General features: G+C 36.0%; 2 protein-coding genes across 6 annotated transcripts in view; one reads left to right on the top strand and one right to left on the bottom strand.

The window, feature by feature from the left end:
- Positions 1–19465, top strand: part of LOC133521915 (caskin-2) — a 439796-nt gene that overhangs the window by 346203 nt on the left and 74128 nt on the right. The window lies entirely within an intron of this gene.
- LOC133521720 (uncharacterized) lies at positions 5718–19412 on the bottom strand. The gene is made up of 2 exons (XM_061856783.1): positions 18378–19412; positions 5718–5786 (listed from the first exon to the last, which is right to left on the bottom strand). The coding sequence occupies exons 1-2, from the start codon at positions 19164–19166 to the stop codon at positions 5718–5720; spliced, it is 858 nt and encodes a 285-aa protein (XP_061712767.1). The 5' UTR covers positions 19167–19412.

Raw genomic sequence — 19465 nt, 5'->3', positions numbered from 1 at the left:
ATATATATCGTTATCAGAGTACCCACAAAACAAGCCTTCTTGGCTTACCGAGTGGGACTTAGTCGATTTGTGTAAGAATGTCCCTATAATATATTAATTTATGTACATACCTCGCTGAATAACAATAAATAAATAACTGTTATAGGACAATCTTACACTAATTTTAAATTTAAATAAAGTAGTTTCTCATAGTATGTGTGATTAATAGGCAAGCTTATTTATCATATGTACTTGCGGCACTTATTTCACTGTACGGTCTGTGGTAGCACGTAACGTACGCTTCCCACACGATTACGCAATGTCAATACACTAACGGTTACAGTGCGTCTTATCAGTTCGGTTTGTTGACTAAATTTATTTGTATTTATATGATCCTTGTTTTCTATGATATGAAGATCGAATATGTTCGACAGGTATACGTTTGTAAGTTCTTGAACTTGTGCGCCGCATAAATAATGCTTGAAACGATGGACACAAGTTCAATTAATATATATTTAGCGAGCGTCGTCACGTTTAGGGAGTGTCCATTATTTACGTCTCAGATTTTGGTGAGATTTTGTGAGATTTCATGCTTCAAAATGGTAATTTTAAGGCTACTTTTAAGGCAGCATCCGCTCGGTGTACCTCTTACGTTAAAGTCTCAAAAGGTACCTCTACCAAGCCAGTACAGTTTCAGTACGGGTTCCGTGATGGGTAAAGAAATTGATACTGTTACGGAGGATTACGCGTTAGATACCGTTTTTCACGACTGTCACGGCGTAGTTAGGTGTTTTCTCAAATACTTATTGAAAACCTGATTCTTGCAAATATTTCTTGGGCTCATTCTACTCAGAATCGTTAGCATTCTCCATCCCACCATTTAAAAAAATGTTCCAAAATGTGCGTTCCATTCCATTACGTCACGATTTAGTGTCAAAAAAAATCACTTCTATGAATGTGACGTACTGGAAACTACAATTTCCATAAAAATTTAGGGACTTTTTATTTCCCTCAAGTTTGAATATGCTAGTGTTTCTGAGTTCAAAGAAACCACATGATCTGTGAGAATCAGGCCTTCAATATTTTTTTCAGACAAATCTCAGTTTACGCATCTGATGTAGCTCACGTACTACTAATAGTATGCATACTGTTAAATTTATATTTACTACGTCTAAGCCCCGAAAGAGACTCGCTAATCTGTTCAGAGGATTACGTGTTAACGATCGTTTGTCACGGGGCAAACGTAGTTTACGGCTCTTACGTAAATTACGCAACTACTAATCCTTATATACAACTGACTTACGACTCACACGAACCCGCCGCCAAAATGGCGTTCCTAAACAAACATTTTATACTTTGAAAATAGCCCAAAAAATATATTTTTATAATTTTGTCATTAATAAATAAGTATTAAATTTACCTGTGCTTAAACTTAAAAACACGTTATGAGATAAAAAAATACGTTTTTAGAGAGCCAGTAGTTATGATGTGTATGTATAAAAAGTATTCGGTACATATGTACATAGAAAACATATATTAGACTGTTGACGTCATACGCATCACCGCATCAGTCAATGCATACAAAGATGGTTTACCGACACCTGACTAGTATCATGTTTTTATGATCTAATCAGTGCATCCTGTGTCTGTCAATGTCGTAGTGTAATGTCATTGTGACGTTGGTTACAGAACCATAGGATATAAACAGTACTGTGTCATTTCATTCAATCGTTACAAAACCCCGTACATAGTAAAACTTCGTACCTTAAAATAGCCTTTAGTACATAACTTCGCCATAATTAGTAAAATAGATGGAATGTTGGACTGTAATGCTAAACTAAATGAATAAAAGCTGGAATTATACCTTCGTTATTAATTTATTATGAATATTCTCAATAGTTTGTGAAAGCCACATCAATGACAAGTAATCAATATAAAAACCCTAAAAAGAAACCTGAAGTAATCGGAATGACAATTTCTTTTTAAGTCAATTTTAATTTATGATAGACAATTAAGAAAAATAAGCCTGATGCTGCAAAGAGTCTACAATAAAACATATCGTCCGGGATGTCCCTTCGTCAATCCAGGGATATAATAGAGATAATCTCTAAATTCATAAAAAAATACAATAAAAACCGGAAAAATGATAAGACGAAGTTGGTGGCAAATATTTTAGAATTTTTAATTTACTTTTACAATTTTTTGAGCAGCTTTTATTATTGTCAATCCAATGGATACCTTTACGAGTATCTTGGTAAAATTATTATTTTTATAGTTTACTGTGGCGAAGTTAGGCAGCAACGGTGAAGTTGGGTTCCCTACGGTAGATACTATTGCCAACTGGCGAGGTTGCGGAAGAGTACTTCGGCGTTCCTGGGACCTCGCCCTATAGCACGGAGGCGGCAACCGAGGGATTTTAGTGGGTAAACCATGGGTCTCATCAGCCTATATGGGAGTCCCACATAACCATCCCAGGCCAGTCCGGAATGCATTACCCCTCTTATTGCTAACCTTGATTTTCAATGAATTGCAATATCGATAATAAAATCACAAATAAAAATCATAAAAAAAGATAACGGGGTTTATCTACAACTAGCATACATCTCACTTTATGAACAACTTTTGCGCAGAAATTGTCCTGTTCATAATTTTATAAAGTACCTATGTATACGGCACCAATCATTGGACATTTAAGAGAAAATTTGGAGTTTTTTTTGTTATTTCACCGACATCTGTAAATTTTTTACCGCTTTATGTTTTAAAAGTTGAATGTCTCATTCGTCCTTTATGTTTTCTATGTATTTAATGTACTGCAATTGGTTTCAATATTATTAACCAATTAAAATTATGTTTTTTTTTTTGCTCCAGCCATGGGATGTGTGGCGTCATTAATTTTCAAAGTAACAAATATCAATGAAAAGTTAAACTTAAGCAGCTGTTTGGCTCTTGTTTATGGTAAAATATTGCCAGCGATTAAAAACTGATGGTAAATACTTGTTTTACAGGATTTGTCTTTACCATCCCATTAGGTGCCTGTCCCATTACATAGGGGAGTGTGGTAACGTGTTTAGAGAAATTAACATCGCATTTTAAAATTTGCAATTATTGTAAAAACCAATTGTGTAATAAATAAGTATTTATCACGGACAACTAAAATTTTACAGAAATTATTACGAGTTTGAGACATTGAATTCTTGTTTTTGTACTATGCAAAATTAATATGAAATATACCTGTTGCCTTATATGAAATATCTTTACTATCACGACCAATCCATGAACTCTCAAAATGTCCACCGCACCTACAGTTCCTATTTCTCAATACCCGACTTAATGCAACATTATATAAACAATGACATTGCCATTTACAGAGAATCAAATCAAACCCGTCAAATGTATGGAGCCTGTTGCATTATGCAGGACGACTAGCCGCATAATTACGACGTAGTATATTACAGGGCGCAGTTTATGTCCGATTTAATGTATTGTGCCATAAACATCAATGGCTGTTTAACGCAAAAATGTAAGACTGATACTTTAAAAAAATGTAGACAAACTTTTTCTACTCGTTGAGCGAAGCTTCAACCACTTTTCGTTGTTTATGGTACAGACTTTTTTCTTTTTTTTCGCTGGCGCTCGAACTGTTTATACAGCCGTTCCGAGATAACACGGACGGAAAAAAGGTGTCATAATAGTTTACGTATTCACAGGAATGTCGTCCCGGAGATTTTTCGCAATCGTTTTATAGCGTTGGAAGAATTCATGAAATGGCGTCATGTAAATGAGAAATGAGAACTAGACTCACCCTAATGCGTAGGAGGCCGTGTGACCGGCCCTTGTTCCAAACAAGATGCAATGTTCTAAGTTCCCTCACATTTCTAAATACATAAGCCCTTTTTAAATATTTCTACAGTAACTATGTAGCGCCTAGTACAACTCTATTAAAAAGACATAAAGGCTAATTTTCCAAGTCAAGCTATCAATAAATTTATCATAGATTACGTGAACTTCTCAGTCCATATCGGTAAAATGTTTATCTTATTTAATGTTATTAGATGTACATCTTTTAGCAGATAATCCAATCTAAGAAGACACCGACCTTGTCGCAGCTTGACTGTGGTTCTAAACCAGAATGACATAAGTTGTAGAAATGGAATGCATTTATATGATCATCCATTGGTATGCGTCGTGTTTCGCTTTGAATAAAAAACAAAATAAAGGAGGGCTCATCATATATTTGACATTGAGGTTTTCTTTTTTTAACTCGTTTTTATTCCGTCTAATAAAATAGATCTAGTTGGATACCGTATTGGGGCGTCAGATGGAATTCTAGGTTGGCTTATAAACTAGCTTTTTGCAGTCGTCTAGAAAATTTTATACTTGCTTTTTACCACATCGTAAAGAAGATTATATATTATAATATATTTTTAGTGGAAAAGCGTCTGGGTTAGCTCCCGATTGGGTTGTGCTTTTAAATTTATGGGCTGGGGTACTCGTAGTTTTACTGATAATATTTTATAGTGAAGTTTGATTGGATGCCGTAAAGCTGTTCATGGTTTTACCAAGTTTAGTGCGTTCTTAGAGTGCAATGCTTATATTGAATTTTCGAATGGGGCAGAATAATGTGAATGAGTAATTAAGACGTACCTTTCTAGAGATCTCCAATCGAACGCCATCACTATTAACCTAACCCATTTAAGGTCGGCAAAAAAAAATCTACTATCTTGCGCTTTGTAGTTTAGGTCTTCTTCTTCCTCGCGTTGTCCCGGCATTTTGCCACGGCTCATGGGAGCCTGGGGTCCGGAATCAAAAATGATGAAATGTTCTATTCAGATAGTAATTTCTTGTTACGACAAGTTTATGGATATGACGACGGATCACTGTTGATAGTTTATATTCATAATCGTTTCATAGCAAGATCTCGAATTACGAATCGTCCTCCCGCATTAGATCCATAATCCTTCCACACACCTACTCGTTACTTATACCTTTAAAGTTTAACGGACCAGCCCGCTTAGCCAACATGCCAATCGTTAACGCTCCGTAGTCATCTCTCTCTATCACTCTTCCATATTAGTGCGACAGTGACAGTTGCGTTTCGTTCGCCACGAAGCGCTAACAATTAAGACGAAAGTGGAGGACGCGCGCGAAATCACCTTCTCATACAAACATAGTCCTCAATTTCCTCTCTGGATATTAACATTATTGAAAATTTGTTTTTATATCTACAACAGCTATGATTTTTTTCGAACTTTTAATTATTATATGAGTTAGAAGCATTTAAAATTTTGTATGAAATATGTTTTTCGCTCGTAATTTTTATAATAATGAACAAATCAGAAAAAGTCAAACGTAGGGGCATAGCTATGGTTAATATGCATTAAATTATGTAAAAAAAATTCCATAATGTCAATATATATATGTATTTATTTTATTAGTATGTAGGTATGTATTATATTGTTTTCGTCTTCATTTTGTTGAATTATATGTATATCGGCACTACCCGTTCAATGTTGTAAGTTCATAGTTTCCTGCTACCCAAAGGTTGTCTGAAAGAGATCGCTTCTTAGCGATAAGACCGCCTGTTGTTACCTAACTTTTACGTATTTTTTCATTTTCTGTCTATTTTTTACTGTATGGTGCACAATAAAGAATATTTACTTACTTACTTATCCAGAGAGGAAAATGGGGACTATGTTTGTATGGAGAATCGGCCGTCCTCTTTTCTCTTAACATGTTGGCTACGCGGGCAGCAATGCGCAAATGCCGTCCTTCACCTTGCCGGTCTCAGTCGCTTGACTCTTCTGGAGCTGCAAGCACAGTCGGTATCTATAGTTATCTCTTCAGTTCGCGTTCTAAAGTATAACTTTTGATGCTGACTTTACGTATAACGGCAACACTGATAAATATATTACAGACAATTTCCAGGTGTTGTCTGTCCGTCTGTCAGTCCGTCACGTCCATTTCCCAATCGGCCGAGGCAGGTGAGGACAGGTACGCCCACCGCGGCGCCGGCGCGCGTAGGTGCACATTCCCCCGGCGCGTCCAGTTATGCTCTAATACGGGTCTAGACAAAAACCGCTATAAATGGCAATATTTCAAAGGAGGGTATGTATAAATTGAAATTATAAACGGATTTATGGGTCATATTTTATTGTATGCTAAACTCGTTTACGTGTTCTATACACATAGCAAAGTTCAGAGAATCTAAAGATATTTTTTACGCTGCACCCACTGGCAGGAGATTTATTTTCTGTGCGACTGAAAAAAAAAACGTCATATGTATATACCCCGGTTAACTTTAGTGGTTTTGTCCACAGAAGGGATCTTTCTCTAAAATGCGTTTGATCCTTCTATATGAATGTGTAACTCTGGTTTAGTAAAATTTTCAGTTTAAATTTCTTATTAAGTGGAACGGAAATAAATAACAGAAATAAAGTGTATATTACAGTGACAGTAACAGTTACGTTTAGCATACTAGAGGTAAGGATGTAAACCTCAATACTTGCTTTTACCTACCTACTTTGAAAAGCCACCATCCTAACTCAATTTCACTATTTGGAAAAGTAGGGTAGGGAAATGATACAACTTAATTATGTATATAATATAAATATACATATTGATACAATTCGACTCGTTTTTCACATAGTAAATCTTTACACTAAACATGTTATGTGTACATTTTTGAGAGACTCACTGATGTAACACGAGACCGTGACGAATCGAAGAAGAGCGCGGAGGCCTATGCCCAGCAGTGGGACACAATAGGGTTGTAAAAAAAGAGAAAAGTATATCTAAGTACCTGGATGTGTCAAAAGAATTTTCATTCCAAACAATTCAAATAATTTCAAACTACAGTCATATTTCATCGCATTTTAATTATCATCACATATATTTCTATCCAGTTTTCTATTATATCACGGTTTAGTAAAATATAATTCCACTCTCACTTTCATATATGGTTCGCTACGCAATGACATACTCATATAAGTATCTGTATAATAATTTTAAGTTTTAGTTGGAAAGCCCAAAGTTTACGACCACGCATCGATCGATCGGTATTGGCGATTGCGTGTAGCACATGATTTATTAGTTTGTTTGTTGGTTTAACTTTTGGTAGTAAAATGAAATTTTAAACAACAATCGGATCTTATTCTAATGCGAGCTTTTAAATGTTTAAAATATGTCACTTCAGTTAATTTTACGGTTGTAATATAAGTTTTGTTCGACCGATGTCTGAATGAATGTCTTAGGATCAACTTGGGATGCGCGTTTTTTTTTTTCGAATATCTTATGAGTATTTTTGGTCCAATATTCATGAAAATTGGTAAGTAAGTACCTTATTATATTTTTTTCGATCAAATATATAATACCTAGTGGGTATCGGCCTGGAAATTCACGATTTAGAAGAATTATTCATACACATACAGAATTTGTATAAAATTTTGTATTCTTTAGTTCGCTGTTTTGGCGAACTACTAGTATGATTTCTTGTGAAAAAGCAAAATGGCGAAACCGTCTCAGTTGAGAAATGAGTGTCGGTGATCTTTCCCACATCATTTCTAAGGGATGCCATTCTCTATTCCGTAACTCACGATATCACTAGATTGTCCTTATAAAGAAATGCAATTGCAGTGAATGGCACGATGTACGAGGAATTTGATTGATTTGAGGTTAATTTGTTAATCCCAATGGAATGGAGTTTTCAGATATCACTTCACTTCCATGTTTCAAAGGAAACCTTTGGCATCAATTGAAGAAATTTGATATTATTCTTAATAATGTGTTGTCAAAATAAATATTAGATATCAACTTTTACGAGAAAGAGCTAAATGCAGAAAACAATCTAAATGTTTATTGGAATATAAGAAGAATAGCAATTGTAGGTACCTAAATCGCCTTCCTTCTCCGACGGAAAGCCATGGTCTCAATTTAAGCTTGGGAAAATACTTTCATAGGTCTGTCTGGCTGTCCTCCTCTACTCGTCGCATTTTGGAACGGTTGTCGTGAGTTTTTGTTAGTAGGTTATATAATCAAATATATGTTTTACAGTAGGTACACATGGTGCTACTTTCCCGCACGCGTGCGGCAATGTGCACTTTCCTTGCGTATGTCGAAACTTTAAAGAGCCATATGTACTGTAAAAGGTTGTACGATACACGTGCGAATAGGTCATTCGCAACTCGTGTCGATTTAAAACACTCCCTTCGGTCGTGTTTTAATTTATCACCACTCGTTGCGAATTTCCTATTTTCTGCACTTGTATCGTAAATAACTATTTCGGTTTAGTTTTTGGAAATTTATGAAAATAGCGGAGTCATGAGGATTCGCGGGATCTACAGGTCTCAGAATATAAGCTTGGTCCTGCGCTTAAGTAAATACAAGTCTCAATAAGGAACAGTAAGTTAAGTCTGACGGCGCCGTGCGCGGGCGGCTGTGGGCGGGACCTCGACCCGAGCACGCGCAGTGACAGGTCGAGCTTTTTACGTGAAACACACTTTATCGTTTGTTATATAAAGTTTTGTCATTTTTCATATAGTTGAACCCGCTTAATACGATCTCTTCCAATATGTAGAATACCTCACATTACGTAGCTGTCACATACTATTTGTTGACCATATTAGACAATAATACGGTGTATTTATGTAGCATTATTCGTATTTTATAGCGTTTTCATTTAACGAATGATTGATTTCAGAAATATTAATATAATTTTATAACGACTTTCTAGCAATATAGTATCTCCTCCTCCTTCCTCGCGTTGTCCCGGCATTTTGCCACGGCTCATGGGAGCCTGGGGTCCGCTTGACAACTAATCCCAAGATTTGGCGTAGGCACTAATTTTTACGAAAGCGACTGCCATCTGCCCTTCCAACCCAGAGGGTAAACTAGGCCTTGTTGGGATTAGTCCGGTTTCCTCACGATGTTGTCCTTCATCTAGCAATATAGTATAACAGCATTTATAATTTATATTACCTATAAATATAATAATAATAATTCAGTGCGAGAGGGCTCGGGCTATAGTCCCCACGCTAGCCCAATGCGGATTGGGGACTTCACAATCTTCACATACACCTTTGACTTTCTTCGCAGATGTATGCAGGTTTCCTCACGATGTTTTCCTTCACCGAAAAGCTAGTGGTAAAAATCAAATGATATTTCGTACATAAGTTCCGAAAAACTCATTGGTACGAGCCAGGATTTGAACCCGCGACCTCCGGATTGAAAGTCGGACGTCATATCCACTTTATCCACTCGGCCACCACCGCTTCTACCTATAAATATACAAACACTAAACGACATTGAGATACCTTAAATTTTATGCATCGTTTGTTTGTTAAACTGTTTTTAAACTCTTAGCCATATTTTGCTCGGTAAATATAGAACTGAGCAATTTCAACTATACGCGAAAAAATCTTGGATGATCAGGCGTATTGACATTTCAGGTCCTACCGCGAACACAAAGGTCCGCAAATTGCGGGGGTAATTAGAGTGACAGAGAAAGATACCCGCAGTTTGCGAACTTCGGTGTTCGCGGTAGGCCCTCTGAGCGTCCAGCATAGTTTCTTTATAGAAGGTTTTTTTTCGGATTGGTCCCATAATAAGTTACGCAGTATGACTTATAGTCACCACGCAAAATTTTACTTTCATTACAAATAGGTATATACACCTCGTATACCTAACAGGTATAACTAATTAAAATAGTTAGAATCCTAGAATCGAATACCGCTTTAAATAACATTAAACCTTGTCAATTTAATACATACTTGGTTACCCTTTAAACTGACAGACAATTGCGTAGTTAAAGTAACTAGGAATGATTAGAACTTTCACATACATTTGAGGTAAAAGCTACTCTCCTTTATTTAATGCCTTGCGAGTATTTGCTCACTAATTGCAAAAACGAATCCAATCAGCGGTGATCTATGATCGCCTGCGCTTGCGCCACACGCGTCGATTACCTCCTATAGACCCCGCGTTTATGCAGCGTTGTGGAAAAGCGACATAGTCCGTCTAAGAGCATTTAAACATTGTTCGATCCGATGTCGGATGTCGGATGCGATTACAAAGAAACAAAAGTAAAAAGCATTTTTATATATTCTTTAACGTATTTAATTATTGTTTATTGTTCAAAAATAAAAGGATGTGATGCCATAGGTAATTTTCTAGCAGCTGTTTTTCTTTAAATGTCATTCGACATGCGATATCACAGACACAGTCACAGTCGATTGAATTCAATACCATTTTGTTCTACTTAAGCCAAGGCTCGAAACCGGTTTATTCTTCATACAAAAAATACCGGTATTATTACGTTCTTTTTCGTTCTTTGGTTTATCATTTCATTTTTAATGGTACTATCTAATAATGCGAAGTTGTTACCTAAATACATGATCCAGTCCTACGTAAAGAGTATAAAGTAATTAAAAATATTGGGCTATTTCGGGATTTAAAAATAAACCGGTTCCGAGCCCTGACTTAAGCCTCTATAGCTCCATTTTTGATATTTTAATTTTTACGCAGACAAAAAAGAAAAGCGAGTGTTCTTGAGAGTAATAAACGTGGGTGCAATTCAATAGAGCGGTCGCGATCTCTTAATAATTAGAAAATACGGTCGCCAATTGAAAATGCAAATAAATTACATTTCTTCTCAAGGAGAATTAAATTTTTAGATAAGTCTAAGGACAACATCTTAAGCCTTAATCTAGGCATTTAGATGAGTAGCAGATTGCATGCTCCCTCTAGTGAGTGAGTGATCTTTGGCCCCGCGCCACACTGGCGCCACCTAGCGAGATCTACCGTCTAGGCGCCAAACCTCTCATTATACCCTTATCTAACGTCAATGCAAATCCGACATTATAATCTTAGAAAAACGTTTTCGAGTAAATACTTCACTTGTTCGTGGGCGTGATTGTGAAATTTGTCCCGCTCTTTCTGCGCGTGGGCAAGTAATTATACGTCTAGCTGTAATTTATGTTAGTTAAATATCGTCAAATTTAATGGAGCAATGCTTGGGTTTGTCGTGCTCGATTAATAATTAGTGTAATTGGTATCAAGTATTAAGTTGTCATATGCTTTAGATGTATGATTATGTGTGCAATTGTCTAATTTGTGTTTCTTTTTTACAGGTAAGTTTTCTGGCGTTCAAATCACAAAGTTCATCAAATGTAAGGTAACGAAGAGGAAAAAGAAAATCTGGTCATAACCATTTTGTAAAGTTATTTCCTTATCATTTGCGAAGTTTTTCGTAGATTAATTAAGTCGGATTCAACGGTCATTCAACGTTTTCCAAATTATTTTTATGTAAAAAAGTGAGTACTAATAAAAGGTTACGAAATAAAAAAATTGTAATCATGGACACGGAAGCTTGCTTCGCATTCGTATTTTGAGTTTGCCTCCTTTTTGAGCGTCGTAAATCGTTGGCTGATTGAAACTTATTCCTTTTTTATAAATCTTTAAGTACCTGTCATCTTACATTCGCCTTTTCGCTAAACTTTTCCATAATCGTACGCACATTTTAGATTGGGTCGGGTTTCTCCCACGGGTCTTGGCAAAAACACATCATCTTACAAATTCGAGCAAGACAGCTAGTTCTACACTCTTCTCAATTCGCGTAAATAAATAAAATCATCCAATAAAACGAGGTTTCCACGACGGCGTGTTCTACTAAATTTAATTTAATAATTCAACGCATGGGCTTTACTAGGAACCATAAAAACAATTCCAAAACACACCGTCGAGTCGTAAAATCGAAACGAAATGAGGAAAGAAACGTTTACCGGTCCTAAGGGTCTTAAAAAGCTGCAAAATTGTTCTTATTTTTAAGAGAATAAGGTCTACTTATTTTAGGAATTAACAGATAAATACTAAAAGTTACTAAAGAAATATGATACCTACTTTCGCATTTGGAATGGTTTCGGATATCGCAGTTGTTGTCATCAGGTTTGCTTTATTCTTAATTTTACTAGTTATATTTAAAACAAATCGTTAGTCGCGCATTTGTGGTTTATGACAGATAAAATCGCAAAAGTTTTTTTTTTATACAGATAACAAAAAAATATGCGTTCAGAGACTCACGTTTCGATTTAACGAAGCGTGAAAAATTCCGTCCAATAATAAAATGTGAACGCGACCAAATATTTTTTCGCGCCAAAAAAACAAAAGACTAACTATAATGGATGACCGGATTTCGTTTAGAAACCTGCTCGTTATTTCTGCATTCAGTTAGTTGCGAATCTCGCCAACAGAGAGCGTGACCGATTAATATGTAATTTAAATGCCGAATGAGACAGGTTGTAAATCATTTTATAATTTGTGATTGAAAGGGGTAAAAAGATAGGAACGTGCACATAAGATTTCATCTTCAAATTTTGTGTAGTTCAAGTATTTTTAAATAAATAAAATGCAAAATGTTATAGTTAATTCTGGTAAATATCTTAAGTCTTCTAATACAGAGCCAACAACCCTTTATCACCGAAAACTTAAAGCTTAGGTATTTCGTAGTTCAGTATTATTATTAGGTGTATATTTCAACTGTAGATATTTCGTCTTTATATTGGAACCTCTCTGTCAATGATTACGTAGCTATCTCGTGATTGATGTACATTATGTAAATAACGATAAGCCAAATCCAAGCCAAAGCCAAAACACATTTCATCACTAAGGGACCGATGGTTGCTCCTTGTAAATCCCTTTCAATCCAGCCTTTTTTAAATCGTTTCTCCCTGACTTCCTGACTGAAAATCGACTGTCCTGCTCACTCGTTCTAAGGAAGAGAGGGAAGGAATAATCCCTCCGGAAAATCAGGAAGACAAATGTAAACATGGGGAACGCAATTCTTTTCTGAAGTATAAATTATTCGGAACCCTCCGGCCGCTCTGGTAAGAGCTAGAACCGGGAATTATTTATATTTTTTATCTGGATAATAGTTTTAATTCTACTATTGTACTTTATCAATACTAATATAGCATTACGAGTACATGGTACCTAGCCTAGATAACAATCGTGGATAGAAAACACCAATTGAAACTTTAAAAATGTATGGGACGTGAATTTTCGTAGCATCGGTTATCAGGATACATTTTTTACGTTTTGTTTGCCGTTTGTCGATGTAGGATTGTCACCTTGGCTAGGCCCCCCAGGTCAAAAGTGCCACGAAATGGTGCCGTGATGCCAACGTGCTCCAAGATGATTAATTAGTTGTGTTATTGATGCGTAAAGAGCCTATTTAAAAAAGATCAAAATATATACGGTGTGTAATTTCAATATGGGCGAATATTTAAACGCTGGATAGCATAGGACCTAAGAAGTATATCTATTGAGATACATTTTGCTTAGAAATACAATGAAAATATTAACTATACATAATAACTCGGCCCGCAATATAAAGCAACACACAAATAACGAAATACGAGATTTATAAGTAACAGCTCGTATCTTGTAATGTCATGTTATTTCTCGTAATGTTTGCAGTACATTGCTGCTCGGTAAATTAAAAAAAAAATTACGGTGTCATAATTGATGTAACTTAAAAAAACTTCTTAATGAATGATTACACGGATAAATATATCTGTTTTAATTTATCGCCTGTATTAGATTTACATACACACTGTATATTATATTCGTTGACGCCTCCTCTGTATAACTATGTAGTCATGTTTATGACGAGCCATACGACACGACTGTATATCATATAGCACTGCAAGATGTAACTATAGAAACAATTTTAATGAGCATCCCAGTTTATACTCTGAAATAGTAATTAAACTGTTTACACACAGACATCTAACCTTCGAATCACATATAATAGCTTAATCTTGAACCGTATTTTATTCTCATGTTACGCAAAGGTTATCCAACTTTAACAAATATTTACTAAAAGATATCGACTTATGTGTTAGACTCCCACAAAAATGTTTACTCAAAGTCTTGTATCACGAATTATCGCAGTTTGCAATGAATTTACAAGTTAAACTAACCTACACTGAAAGGTCCTTAGTACGAGCACGTTTCAATACAGTTGAGATTATTTTCTTGAATTTCACGTTTTCGTGGTCGTTAAGATACGTTTATGAATCTTTTTCATTGCGGTTAATAGTGTTTTAAGAGTTTTAGATTTAGTTCAATTAGTGGAATTGAATTGTGCTGGTCTGTTTGCATTTAGAAATGACAGACTAATTGGTATTTTTAGTATTTTAAAATATATGTTGTGTACCGATGTATATTTCTTTAAGTTATAGGCTTCTATTTAAATATTAACCGGCTTGTCTGGAAGGCTCGGAACCGGTTTAAAAAAAAGCGGTAAATACCGGTTTATTTCGGTTTTACTCCGAACTTCCATAAGAACGCTAACGATTTAAGAACTTTATAGTAACCTAAATAAACCGGTGTATTCGATGAGCGACGCAACGGCTGGCCTGGTGGTTTACCGCATAAACAAAGACACCGACATAGGAAGAAACCGGTTTTTATTGTTCTAAACCGGTTAATCTGAAAAGAACTTTATGGAAATGTTCTTCTAAAAACCGGTTTAAAAATAACGGTTTTACGAACGAACCCGAAATTAAAAGATTTTGCGCCATGTACATGATAACGGTTTGGAAATCTACCGGTTCCCGAATCTTCCTTGTCAGATTTGAAAGTATGAGGTGTCGTTAAGTTTAAGTATTTTTGTAATCAGCCATTTACTTTACATTTACTTGTTAAAGTCTATTTTTCTTTCTGATAAAGGTTCAAAATACCCATATACAAGTAGTACGCTCAGATTGGATGGCTTTAGACTAAACAAAAACACCAATGTAGATACAGCCAAGAAAACATGACCGAAATGAGAATCGTAAGACAGCTCAGCATTGCTTTTAATAAACGCTAAGTAAATACTCGTATCTAAATTATGAAACGTCTGTTCTATTTAATCAATACAATTCAAGTCAACTCGGCAATTTAAGACAAAATGAACTCGTCTTCATAATGTACAGTCAAGTTCATTTGATACAGAATTTCGCGTTTAAAATGTTATTGCTCGGCGCCCGGTGTCATTCCCGTCAGCACTGAATGGGAGCGGAATGACGCGGGAGTGACATCGCGGAGGCTGTTGTTTGTTTAATTAAATTAATAATCACAGTCAAGATTGTGCTGTGAGATATTTGTGTTGAGGCAATACTTTTTCTCATAATGAGTAAAAGGCTGTCAATACCGAAAGTGTCTAGTGTTTGTCTATTTGTGCCGTAGTAATGATAGCACTATTACTGGCAAGGGAAAAAGAAAACAAACTATTGAAATAACAAAAATATTTAGATTATTTGTGTAATATTACTCATATATACATGTATATTATTATTACTCATTAGCACATTTATACATATAATTAAAGTTTTGTATACTCATTAACGGTTTAGGTTATATTATAAAATTGTGATTTTAATTACAGACCAATAAGTTAAAAAAAAATAAAGACAGAACAGTTTGACTTTAAGACTAATCTTTGCCAGTTTTTTTCTATCGAGCCGATTTTGTCCACTCATTGTATCGAGTAGGTACACGGTCTTTGAAATATAATGAATATTAACATGAATTTTCTTGCTTTATTAAAATAAGTAGTTTTTCTTAAAATACTGCTTAAATAACATAAATTTCAACGAACCGGGTGTTGACATTCCCTTCAGTCAGTTGAAAGTATAACTTTAATTAATATTATTAAAGGTTTATTTATACGTACAGTGAAAAACTCCTGGTTATGTTTTCACAGCTGAGACAACACCTCGACTGCACTGAAATTTGGACTGCAGTGTATGTGAAAGACATTGTTACACCAATAAATCCCGTTTGTCAGTCGGGTAAATGTGAAGCGTTGTATTAGCAACAACAGAACTTCTGCCCTTTGCCCTTCATTGTTTCGCTTATATTCAATGCCAATACCAAAAAAATGCTTGAAAATGTGTACCAGTTACTTTTTTAATTCCATTCCAGTGCCATTCTCATTCATTCCTCCCGTTACACCCCAAACTTAATTTCGTCGACGGCGTTGCGACTATTCCGAGACGTTAGTAATTTTTCTTTCATTACCCGTCAAAAAGTCCCTCGGATACTTATTTCCCTCCCACCGCGACTGTGTGTGCAAGATTAAATTTTCCTTTTAAGGATTCCGTTTTTCAAATGAAAAACTTCTTATCGCAGCTTTTTCTCTTGTCTCTTTATATTTACACGGGTCAATACACTTTATATGGTGATGGTCTAATGATAGTAACGTGTTAATAATCGTGAGTTGCCCATAATGTCTTAAAAATAAATAAAAAATCTCCATTTACATTTGAAGGTTTACGTGGTGCATATAAAAGTAGTGATAACTAATTATATGTCAAAATTGAACATAGAAAAATAGCTGTTTAAAAACATAAAATTATTAATTTCTGCTACCTACAGATTGCCTGGAAAAGCGATCATCTCGCGATAAGACCGCCTGTTACGGTTGCAAAATTTTATTTTCTTCTATTGAGTTTTTCAATAAATAATACTTATGTATGTTTGTAGCAAAAGGTATAATATAATAGATAATTTTATATCCATGCCTAAAGGAAACAAAATTCTCTGTGCACGAACTCTATTCAAACGGTTTTTTAGATAAAGTTGTCGCTTGTCCCATTTCGTGACGATCCATTTATTGAACCTGCATTATACAGGTCGCAGGTTCAAATCTGGCGAGGTTAGGGGTCTTGGGGACCTTTCCTTTGTTTGATGTTTATGAAGACAATGTTTAGTCTCGACCATAAATAGAACTGATAAGATGAAATAGTAGATTGTTAACCAAGGCATGAAAGGCACTCATTTCTGACGAGGTAGTTTGGCGCTCGAATGCAGTGAGAGATCCAATAGTCCGAGGCTGAAACGATGTCTTTCACCCGACCCGAGTTAAATACTCAACTTTTCATTTCGAATACGAGGAAAGTAAAATACATGTGTATAAAAAAAAACAAGAATAAGTATAAACTTTTATAGTATTACTTAAGGGTACTTTCAATTAACGATTTAGGTAAAAGTATCGTCATGGTATGGTGAGTTAAATATCAGAATAAAAATTAGACAACAAATCGATTGAAAACCTAATATTTATTTATTTATTTAATCTTTATTGCACATAAGAAAACACACTGTACAATAGGCGAACTTAATGCCGTAAGGCATTCTCTACCAGTCAACCTGTAGGCAAAGCAGATAAGTTGTAGGCGGTGCAAAACATAGGTATAGGTGATACAATTGATACATGTACGAACACAATACATTCATAAAAAATACACATACATAAACATACATATATATTAATAATATTGATACAAATACATATACTTACATATACATACCTATATATATATATATATATATATGAAATCAGATGAACTTACAAAGCAGAAACATTAAGATTTTCCAGTACTGCCAGCAAAGTGCTCACTTAAGGATTTTTTTAAAGCAAACCTGTTCGGACACTGTCTAATTTTGACAGGGAGACTATTCCAAAGGCGAGCTGCCTGAATAGAGAAAGAATCGGACATGTAACCAGTTCGGTGAGATGGTATAGACAGAGATAGATTGCCAGAAGAGCGAAGCTGACGGACACGAGAGACACCATAGTAGTGGAAGAAAGATTTTAGATATTCGGGGGACTGAGGGTCGTTAAGAACAGAAAAGAGGGTGCAGAGCATGCGAATGTTGCGCCGAATACGAATGGGAAACCAGCCAAGTTTTGAGCGGAATAAGGAGACATGATCGTATTTGCGGAGACAGAAAACAAAACGGATACAATTATTCATTAAACGATCTAATTTGTCCAAGAGCTCCTCATTTAAGTCCGGATAACACACATCGCCATAGTCGATTATTGGTAGGATTAAAGTTTGTACTAATAATATTTTGGTTTTAATAGGTAAAAAGTGTTTAAGTCTGTTGAGAGCATGAAGAGAACCAGTAACTTTGCGGCTTATTTCAGCTATCTGTGTCCTCCAGCTCAGGGTACTATCGATATAGACACCCAAGTCTTTTACACTTTGGCTGTAGGGAATAGGCGTGCCACTAAAGTATACAGGAGGTATAAATTCGAGTTTAAGGAGCTGTCGGGCGCCGCCTATGACAATGGCCTGACACTTGGAGGGGTTAACGAATAGACCGAACTTCTGAGACCAATGTTGGATGTGTATAAGATCCAGATTTAACTTATCAATGGTGGCAGTAAGGTCAGCAATGTTACACCGGTCATAGAGTTGCAGGTCGTCGGCGTAGAGATGGTACGAGCAGCGAAGGTCCGGAGTTATAAAATTGACAAAGATAGAAAACAATAGGGGTGAAAGAATACCTCCTTGTGGTACACCAGTGGCTAAGTCACACCATTTGGACAAAGTGCGGTCGACACTTACAGCTTGCTGACGTCCACAAAGATACGCCGAGAACCAATTTAAGGCACAAGGCGACACGTTGAGGTGCTCAAGTAGGGCAAGGAGAATTTCATGGTCGACAGTATTGAAGGCGTTTGAGAAGTCAACGAGGATAAGTACTGTGACCATTTGGTTCTCCATACCCCGCCTGATGTCCTCCACACGCTCACGCACACCTGAGGACAGCTTAACGAAGATGTTCCCGTCGAGTGACCAGCAGCTTTTCATGCCGAATGCCTTCCGCGCCTGAGTGAACAATTCCTGTCGATGTGGTGTAAGGAACTCTGATATGGCAAAAGTACTTCCCTTACACGCTGTCTTCTTCTGCCAAACCAGGGACTTAAGGCGCATGTCTGCAAAGCGTACAAGAATGGGTCTAGCCCGGCCCTCGGATGGCTTACCCAGCCTGTGACATGCCTTGAAAGAATCGGCAGAGACATCGGGGATCTTGAGTCGCTCTGTTACAATACTGGTGATTGAAGAAACTATATTTTCACCAGGATCCTCCGGCACCCCTTTGAAGAGAAGATATTTTCTTCTATGTCTCATTTCTAAGATATCTTGAGTTTTACTGAGAGCACTAATTTGGCTTCGTAGAAGTTTCAACATGCCCAATGTGTGATCTTTGAAGCTGGAGAATTCTTCGCTCAAACTACTTACTGTGGCTCTGGATGCTGGTGACTTCATTCTAGCCTCAAACTTAGAAAGCATCTTGTTTACCGATTTCTCCAAGGATTTTTGTGTCTCTGCTATTTCACTGTAGCTTGCCATATTTAATGAGTTGTAGGTCGACTTGGAGGTTATGTTTTTGACACTTGTTGGAATCAGCAGGATTAGACAGTGCTAAATGTTAAGACTTACTGCATCTATAGTGCTGCAAGTATTTATTCAGTGAAATTATAGACTAAACTTTACTTCACAGTGTTTAAAAGTGTAAATTGTAAGTATTTCACAATTATTTCAATAAATTCTCTAGAGGTGATGTATTACTTTTTTTATGTCTACCGCCCAAAAAATATTAATCGCTTATAGTAAAAATAATGAAATAAACGTACATTGAAACTACAGTA

Source organism: Cydia pomonella, chromosome 10, assembly GCF_033807575.1.
Source record: "Cydia pomonella isolate Wapato2018A chromosome 10, ilCydPomo1, whole genome shotgun sequence".
Lineage (NCBI taxonomy): Eukaryota > Metazoa > Arthropoda > Insecta > Lepidoptera > Tortricidae > Cydia > Cydia pomonella.
The sequence above is the reverse complement of the archived record's forward strand: the minus strand, read 5'-3'. Positions and strand labels throughout refer to the sequence as shown.

Bases quoted from the DNA above. Each gene is read 5' to 3' on its own strand.
- LOC133521720 (XM_061856783.1), bottom strand. From the start codon at position 19,166: ATGGCAAGCTACAGTGAAATAGCAGAGACACAAAAATCCTTGGAGAAA. The intron at 5,787-18,377 runs GTAAGTGTCGAC...CTGTGCTTGCAG, and splicing joins TTTGTGGACGTCAGCAAGCT to CTCCAGAAGAGTCAAGCGAC.